Genomic DNA, 9,055 nt, shown 5'->3' with positions numbered 1-9,055 from the left:
ATTTAATGGGGGCTGTAACAATTGTAGTATGTATTAATTAGCAATTAAGTAATAGTTATTATTAGCTTTTATAATATTGTAGTAATTAGGGCATTGATGAACTTCTAAAATATTACATCAATGTCATCGATGCCAGGTTAAAAAAAAAATCTCATTTATTTCTCTACTATCAAAAATTTCTCAACAACTCTTTTATGAATTCTCATTTTCTTACAAATTATTTATAAAATATAAAATAAGATAATTAAATATATTGTAGTTAATAAAAATCAACGGTTAATTTTTAATAGTTTAATAACGGCTTTTTAAAAATATTTTAATATTTTATTTTTTTTAAACAAAAATTTAAATGTAAACAAAATATTTCAATTAAAAAATATGAAGGAGCGGCTCATGCTTTTAATTAATAATTACTATAATAGTTAAACAATGTTATAAGTTGTAGAAACTGTTAATGATTGCTACACTACTGTAGTAATCATTAACTTACTTTTACATTATTGCAAAAGACACTAAATAACTACTATAATAATTTTGATTATTTTAAAATAATTGTAATTAAATTTAAATAATTTTAATCAAATTTATAAGATTTTTTTTATATATAAAAGTACTATATATTGATTTTCTCTTTTTTGATTGAGTTAAATTGATTTATTTTTACAAAATACAGAAATTATTTTGTGGCTGCTAAAATAATATTTGAATAAAGATATTTTTAAAATAAAGAATGGTTCTTTCTCAAAGGGTATAATTTGTCACTTTAATATTCATTAAAAACTACAATACATTTTCCATTAAAAAAACTTAGATTTTGCATTTTTTTTATTTTTTTATTTTTTTAATAAAAAACTACAATTTCTCTTTTTTTAGTTGATTTTGAGTCAGATTTAAAGTAAAAAATTAATACAAATAAATTTAAAATGCTAATTCTTTATAGTTAGATTTGGTCTCTTTCACAATTATCATATTAAATAGAATAAAAATGTAACTTAATTTTTTTTAAAAAACACCTTATTTTCTTTTGGATCTCTTCCAATGTATTACAATTGATAGGCACTATGAAGGACTGCTTTATAAGAAAAATATTTTTTTAAAAAAAGAAAGTTTTTGTATCCCTCATTTGTGTTTAGCAAAAATAGAATTTTAAATGTTTTTTTCTTATTTTTTTAACAAAGCAATTAAGCAAAAAATATATATATTAATTTCTTTTCAAATTTACAAAAAAAAAAAAACACAAGTGATATTCGAAATGAAAAGGAAAGACGAAGAACTTTGTCTCACATGTGTTATAATAATCATAAACAACTTAACTAAATCATCTAATTAACTTTTTAAATAAAACTTAATTTTTTCATAACAAGAAACGAATAAAATTGCACCAATCCATCTATCTATTCTATTAATTATTAAAATATATTTGAATATCAAGAGATTCTGCACCTAAATAGTTTAATATAATTAAAATCAATTTTTTTCTGTATATTCTAAAAACTCTATTTTTTAAATCAGAATATTCCAATTACTATAACAAATTCATGTTATTTTTGACTAATAAATAAATAGTTACTTTTTGTTAAAAAATTAAGACATCCTTTAAAAATATAAATCTGTAATATCCTGTCCATCTATAACAACCCAGGGACACCCGATGATATTTATTTTGTCCAAATTTGATTTTTAATTCTCATTTTTTTAGAAAAATAATAATAGGTGTCCATAGGTTGCCCATGAGTAGGTGTACAATAAAATGATAAAATTATAATTAAAATTTATATTAATATCATAGGATTAAAAAATGTTTATAAAGGTTCATGGTTAACTCAAGACCTGAATGTATTCAAATTATTATTGTAGTTAATTAATTATAAATAAAAATATATTTGAATTATAAAATTTTTTAAGACACCGTACTAGGAGAAATAATAAGAATATTGTGAAATTAATCATATTGGAATTCAAAATTCTAAAATGCTGAATAAGATTTTTTTATCAAAAATTAAATTAAATATGTTATATTTATTTTGCACCGTATTAAAGCGATTATAGTAAGTAATATGTTTATTTATAAAATATTTACAATTAATAATTACCAATATTTAAAGAAATGAGTAGACCCAAGAAATTGATTATTTTAGAATACTATTAATACCATATAATTAAATAAAATAATAATTTAATAAAAATTTAAGACCGTTGAAATTGATTTTATTTATATTACTAATTTTCCTTTTTCTTCATTGGCATTTCTTAGAATCAACCATGAAGGGGAAGCTCATCTCTGGTCTAGTCATTTTCTTCATTTTTTACCTTGCCATCCATCTCAAGGACTTTCACACAATATCCTTTGAGTTAGTCGATACAATATCCTTTGTACCGTTACTCCCTAATGTTCATGTGCTCCTCAGTGTCATCACCGTACCTAATGCCTACGAGCGGCGTAGCATAGTCCGCAATGCCTACCTTCTCCAACACTCGAACATCAACGAAGGTAATTCCGTCGATGTTCGATTTGTATTTTGCAATTTGAGCACAGAGGAGGAGCGGGTGCTAGTGGCGATGGAAATTATGGTGTTCAACGATATCATCATCCTCAATTGCACCGAGAACATGAACGAGGGAAAGATGTACACCTATTTCTCTAGCCTTCCCTCTATGTTTGGCAAGGGTAAGTACGACTACGTGGTGAAGACCGACGATGACACTTACTTTCGACTCGATAACTTGATCCAAACACTCATCAAAGCACCCAAGGAAGAGGTATCTATAATTCTTTTTTTTTATGGGCGAAATTGAAATAAATCATAGGAATAATTAGGCATTTTTTTTTGTATTTGATCGATGAAATAATAATATTTTATTTACTTTCTAATTAAAAGGCTTACTTAATGGCATATATCTTCAATATGAACAGGTGTACTTAGGACTTTTAGTCCCACATGTGGAAACGGTCGAGTTCATGTCGGGAATGGGCTATATATTATCGTGGGACATGGTGGAATGGATCTCGAGGTCAGAGATGGTTCGGAACCACACGGCTGGACCCGAGGACGTCGTCACGGCCAAGTGGCTCGAGGCCGGTGGACGGGGAAAAAACAAGATCGACGTGAAGCCGAGAATGTACGACTTTCCGGAGGAGCCATTTGAATGGTTTCGCCACGACTTCATTCCCGATACCCTGGCGGTGCACAAGCTCAAGGACGCAACTCGCTGGGCCAAAACGCTGCGCTACTTCAACGTCACTAACGGCCTCGTTAAGCCTTCTAAATACCCCCTATAGATATTTAATTACACCTTTAATTTGAGCATTCTATTCTATTGAGAAGAATTCAAATTATCACCTTTTATCATGTCTTACTTAACACATTTTGAACTACCTTTCTCTAAACTCACCTACTACTTCTTCATGCTCGCGTCGTCTATCTTCATAATTAATTATCAAAATAGAAAAAAAAAAACATACGAAAGATGCATCATAACAAATCTTCATTACATATTATAATTTTTTTTATAGTTAATATCAGATTTGATTAATTATGAGAATGATGGGTCAAGCAACCGCTCATTTATTTAAAAAAAATAAAAATAAAATAAAATAAAAGGACGCCCTATCACTGCTTAATTAATTATCCCGGAGCGACATATTACAATTTTATTACCTATCGCCGATACAAAATTCTTTTCATCCGGTACTTTGTTCACCGACATCTCTTTCCTTTTGTGTTAATCCCCTCCTGTCAGAGAGTACCATCTTGCAAGACCTTCCAAAGGAAAAGTCCTTTGGGCACTGTGCAGTACCCCACCAGCGCATAGCAACTTGCAGCAGACCTAATCGAGTAGGTACGTACTCTGTCGGATGCAGATTTGCAACATAAAAACCATTTTCGCAGGGTTTATTTTCAACCAGATAAAATAACTCTCTCATCCCTTCGGATGAATTTATCAGGTCTGTATCTTCTTTATTTATTAATTATTATTCTAAAAATTAATAGCCGGCCTTAGGATAAATTAATGTGGACATTAGAGACGAACGTATACCTCTTCATGCCACGATATTACAATTTGGATTTTTCCAGAAGCATATGAGGTGCGAAATCATTCTTCACCTCCAAAATCATTCAGCCTCTTTCCGGCCTCATTAATTATTGCCCATCAAAAAAGCAACATCAAACGTCAACACACAACACATTTACCTTTCCTTCTCACACCATGCCAATGCCCCCCCTGTTCGCTTCTTTAAAGCCTTGACATGTGGCATCACCCCTTAGCCTCCTCAATCTCAGCCCCCCTTCACTTTCCTCTACCTCATCTCCCTCTCTCTCGCAGCTCTCACGCTGCTCCTTGAGTTGCACTATCAGTTTCGTCCAAATAATTCGTTCTCACCGCGAGAGCTAGCTAATTAACTAACTAAGGCAATGAGCAGGCACGAGGGGCACAGCATGCATGATGCGCAACTGAGCTTATCGGCCGCCGCCGCCGCCGACGATGTCGCCTCGAAGATCGTCCCCCCGGTGACTGTCGTCCTCGAGGGGCGATGCATCTGCCACCGCATTCGCCTACACGAACACTCGGGTTACGAGAGCTTGGCCGAGGCTTTGCACCGTATGTTCGTCGTGGACGTGAACGAGAGCTACGGCCATGGGCACGAAGAGAAGGAAGGGCGGCTTGACCTCTCCAACGCAGTCCCTGGCCATGTGGTGGCATATGAGGACATGGAGGATGACCTTCTCCTTGTCGGGGATCTTCAATGGAAGTGAGTCGTTAATTCTCATTTTGTTAAATATATCTTTATATCAATCGAAGATTTGATTTGGTAAATGGTGAAATTATGGTTTCTTTTAGTGATTTCGTAAGGGTGGCCAAGAGAATACGAATTATCCCTGCAAAGAGAAGTAGTCGTGGGAAGCATTGAAATACAAAGGAAGAGTTTCTAATTCGACTGTATATATTTTATTTATGAATCATCTCTTCTATGTATGATGCTTATTTGCTTATAGTAATTGAGAAAATTAAAATGCATTCGATAAGTCTTTTATTTTTCACTATTTTTTTTTTCAAGTTTCTACTTAATTAGAAAATAAGATTAATACTTTATCTCCCATATAGATTTGTTTTGTGTACAGCATTATTTATGTATTTAAGAATGCCTGATTGGTTATAGAGAAATTATTCAGTAGCAAGGCTTTCACTTTCCCAAATTCTCATTTTTTAAAAAGTTATTCGCAATTATATTAATAATTGCAAATGGACTTTCAGAGGGAAAATATTTATTTTGAAAAAGATATAATTGAAAAAAAATTATAAAAAAATCTATGGAGAAAGATGGTTTTAAAAATTGAATTGACAGCAACTTAATTTTATTTATTAATCATCTGTTAATCCATATATAAACAACATAACCTTCCCCTTGATTAAAAGTTTATCAACTCATCATTTATTTTGAAGCTTTTGTACATCAAAGATGAGATACGGAACAAGATAGGGCTTAATTATGAGTATTTTAGAAGCACAAAGATTAGGTAATCACGAGCTAGTGTGGCAAAAGGTGAATACGCTCGCCCCCAGCGCCTCCGTAAACCCATCCCAAGGTCAATACGGAGGAGGTAAATTGTGATATTGAAAGTAATTGCGTCGAAAATATAATCCACCGATGGAAATGATATATATTCAGTTGGTATTCACCGACAGAAATTTATATTCCGTCAATAAATTATAACGATAGAACAATTGTCTTGTCGGCATAGAGCAAACGATGGGTAATGGAATTTATTGACTGAATCAAATTCAGTCGGTAAAATTACCGACTGAATCGTTAATTCAGTCGGTATTATATCAAAAATTTACTGTGCAATTCGATATTTTGCCGATGGAATCGTGATTTTCGTCAGTAAAATTTAATAAAATTTTTAAAAAACCCCCTCTTATTTAAACGTATCCTGTATACAATTTTCATATCAATAAAAATCATCACAAATGATGACAACACCAACAATCTACACATAAATCACAATCCATACAACATACTCACATATACAATATACTCACAACATACAAACAATCAAACTATCCAAAATTCAATACAAAGCACAACCATAACTGTTCAAATCTCTAAAATTCAGTACAAAATATAAGCATAACTATCCAAATACAAAATACTCATAATCATAACTATCCAAAAGTAAATGACAAGTAAAAGACAAATACAAAATATCCAAAATACTTAGCGTGATACATCTTCTACACATATATCCAAATATAATCCTATAAAAGTCAAATACAAGAGATTATGATCAAAATGAATCGATGCAAATATAATATATAACTCAAAATTATAATATATAAATACTTTTGCATGTACAAAAAGTACCTGGATTATATTTTAGATATCTAATGATGGTGATGATGGTGAATGTATCAATACAAATTTCTGAAAAAAAATATAATATAATTTAATTAAGATAAATATCTAATAATATCCAAATAGAATAAATATATTTTACTTAATTATTGTATGATAAATTTAAAACAAATCAAGTTGTAGTTGAACATACCTCAGAAAAATCTAATCATCAGCAATGTCTAATGGGTTTCGAGTCTCCTGTGACTCAATACTATGCTATGACTGGGGTTGCTATGACTGGTCCCATCTAGTAATGACTGCTCGCATTTGGGCCAATGTCTACTCCTGAGCAGCCCACCTCTCTTCCCACTTCTGATCCATCGTAGTCATTTGAGTCTTCAATTCTTAATTTTCTTTTCTTAATGACTCAACCTTAGAAGAAGAATAAGAATAAGAAGAACTAGCATAACCCCTAAGAATCCTTAAGCGATTAAATATCACCTTAGCCTAGGAGCCAAGGCTGTAGAGGGAGAAGCTCTTTGTCCTTCTACCTACAACATCATAATAAATATTATTTATTTGCTGCGTGGATAGATCCTGTGACTTCCCTCCCTCTACCGGTGGCTGAGATGTCTGAGCCACCCTACTTGTCATTTCCTCCTGTGTAGAAAAAAATTATACGATTTATATCTTGTACACAATTACTAAAGCTAATTAATCATTATTAATGATTAAATATAATAAAGTTAATAATTCAAACCAAATGTTCTTGGATCGAAGATCAACATATGTGTCATCTTTTTTCTGGTGAGTCTTGAGAATTGTCTTTTTAAAGAACACTCCTGCATACACAAATAAGTTGGGCCAAAATTATATAAGTTTGTTAATAAATTCAAATTTGATTTATATAACTTTAAATTAAACTCACCAGATCCATAGCGTGCTCAATAATGGATCGAGATCCTGATGTATGCCTAGTGGATCCAGTACTTGGGCCACCTGGCTCCGTATTCCTATTTTCTTGAGCTTTTAACGTCTTTGCCTACCATCTCTCTGTAGACCAAGTGGCTGTCCATGCATCCCAGATTTTGTCGGATACATAAGTTGAGCTTGTGCCATTCCTTTTTATATAATATAAGAGGTCTTTGTACAATTTAGCATAATAAATATTCCAAGTCGCTACAAATTCTAGCTCGTCTCTATCTACCAATGTATATTTTTTCTGTAATTAAAAATTAGAAATTTAGTATATTAAAGGATAAATATATTGTACATATTCAATTTACTTATCACAAATTTATTATAATAAAAATCCTTGGCCTCCTAGTCTATATGCCTCCATGTAGTACCAGAAATGCAGATTCTTTCTTTAAATTTCCTGCTCATATATGTCGCTACTTGATGACCATTAAGAGTAAACCTGCATATAAAAAATATTAAGACATAAGATATATGTTATAAATAAAAAACTTGAATTACTAATAATAAAAAAAATATAACAACTCTCCAACAACCCTAAGCACTGTAGATCCACGGAGTGGTGCTGGATGGTCTGCCATGATATATAATATCTATAAAATAACATTACAGCACATCATAATAAAGTTTACTAACATGATAATTAAGTACAAAACATGTTGAAGCATAACTTACTTGATGAACAATAATGCTAAAATTTAATCAATGCTAGACTCTAGAAGCATTTCTACTCAACATTAACAATTTCTAAGTTATCGTCGCTAGACTCTATTAGTTCAACAAGATCCTCACTGCAGGATATCTCTCCATCATCTATCTCCTCGTAAGTGACATTAACATTTACAAGTAATGGTGATGTATATTGGAGTTGTGAATCAACTGAATATCTCTCTATTTCGTCATTTTGAAATGCATCATGGTTTTGAGCAGTGATGATATTCGACATGTCTATGGTCGAATGAGGCTTCATTCGACAAACAAACTGTTGGAACCCCAAGGTTGTTTTGATGTGATCAACAAGTTAAGTTAGGTCTTGTGGTGTTTTAACCTTGTGTCTAAGTGTGCAGGAGCTTAGGAGCATAGGGAGTTGAGCAAAAGACGCAGTTAGCGAGAAGGACGACACGGGAGAGAGAGCTGACGGGCTTGGTGCGTCCGAGGGACGAGGTGCTGCGGAAGAGTACGTGAGCGGACGAGAAGGAAGCACCCGGCGTTTCCGAGGGATGAGAAGCCGGAGCGAAAGGTTACTCGAGAAGGCCGAAATTGGGTTCGGGTGAGTCTTATTTTGGTTGGATGAAATCATCCAAGCGAGCGGAGCCGGAGCGGAAGACTCGGACCGAGGCGAGCAGCACCGGAGCAGAGGGCCCGAACCAAAAGTCAACTAAGTTGACTTTGGTGGTCGGAGTGCCCGGAACCATTCCGGACGCCCGGAGCGATTCCGAGCGCTTGGAACCTAATTTTGATCGGATAGTGTTTGACCGCGATCCGTTGCATAGGAGATAAAATTTTATCCCCCTCCCAGGCACCTGGAACCCTCCAGGCACCCCGACCAACGCTATAAATACAGCCTTGGTCCATAAGCTTTTTACTCATTCAAGAATTAGCAATACAACACTTGTGTGCTTCCATTTCTAGTTTAGCTTCTTATTTCTTATACGTTATTGCTGTAAGAGGCTTCTCCACCTAAAGGAGATACTAGTGCGATTCACTCCTTGGATTAACAACCTCCCCGGTTGTAAC

General features: G+C 33.1%; 2 protein-coding genes across 2 annotated transcripts; both read left to right on the top strand.

Annotated features, from left to right (window-relative positions):
- The first annotated feature begins 2,262 nt into the window (after nt 1–2,262).
- Nucleotides 2,263–3,345, top strand: LOC121995133 (beta-1,3-galactosyltransferase pvg3-like). Its single transcript, XM_042548956.1, has 2 exons — nt 2,263–2,760; nt 2,915–3,345. Exons 1-2 carry the CDS (start codon nt 2,263–2,265, stop codon nt 3,278–3,280), a joined length of 864 nt encoding a protein of 287 aa, XP_042404890.1. The 3' UTR covers nt 3,281–3,345.
- Nucleotides 3,346–4,277: 932 nt separating this feature from the next.
- On the top strand, nt 4,278–5,019 carry LOC121994298 (auxin-responsive protein IAA33-like). Its single transcript, XM_042548383.1, has 2 exons — nt 4,278–4,753; nt 4,843–5,019. Exons 1-2 carry the CDS (start codon nt 4,416–4,418, stop codon nt 4,910–4,912), a joined length of 408 nt encoding a protein of 135 aa, XP_042404317.1. The 5' UTR covers nt 4,278–4,415; the 3' UTR covers nt 4,913–5,019.
- Nucleotides 5,020–9,055: the final 4,036 nt, after the last annotated feature.

This window comes from Zingiber officinale, chromosome 6A, assembly GCF_018446385.1.
Source record: "Zingiber officinale cultivar Zhangliang chromosome 6A, Zo_v1.1, whole genome shotgun sequence".
NCBI classification, from domain to species: Eukaryota; Viridiplantae; Streptophyta; class Magnoliopsida; order Zingiberales; family Zingiberaceae; genus Zingiber; species Zingiber officinale.
Note: the sequence above shows the minus strand (reverse complement) of the source record. Positions and strands in the feature narration are given on the sequence as shown.

What these genes read in the sequence shown, in the direction of transcription:
- LOC121995133 (XM_042548956.1), top strand. Translation starts at nt 2,263, where the DNA reads ATGAAGGGGAAGCTCATCTCTGGTCTAGTCATTTTCTTCATTTTTTAC. An exon ending in TCAAAGCACCCAAGGAAGAG is followed by an intron (nt 2,761 to 2,914) that starts GTATCTATAATT and finishes CAATATGAACAG; the next exon opens with GTGTACTTAGGACTTTTAGT.
- LOC121994298 (XM_042548383.1), top strand. Translation starts at nt 4,416, where the DNA reads ATGAGCAGGCACGAGGGGCACAGCATGCATGATGCGCAACTGAGCTTA. An exon ending in GTCGGGGATCTTCAATGGAA is followed by an intron (nt 4,754 to 4,842) that starts GTGAGTCGTTAA and finishes GGTTTCTTTTAG; the next exon opens with TGATTTCGTAAGGGTGGCCA.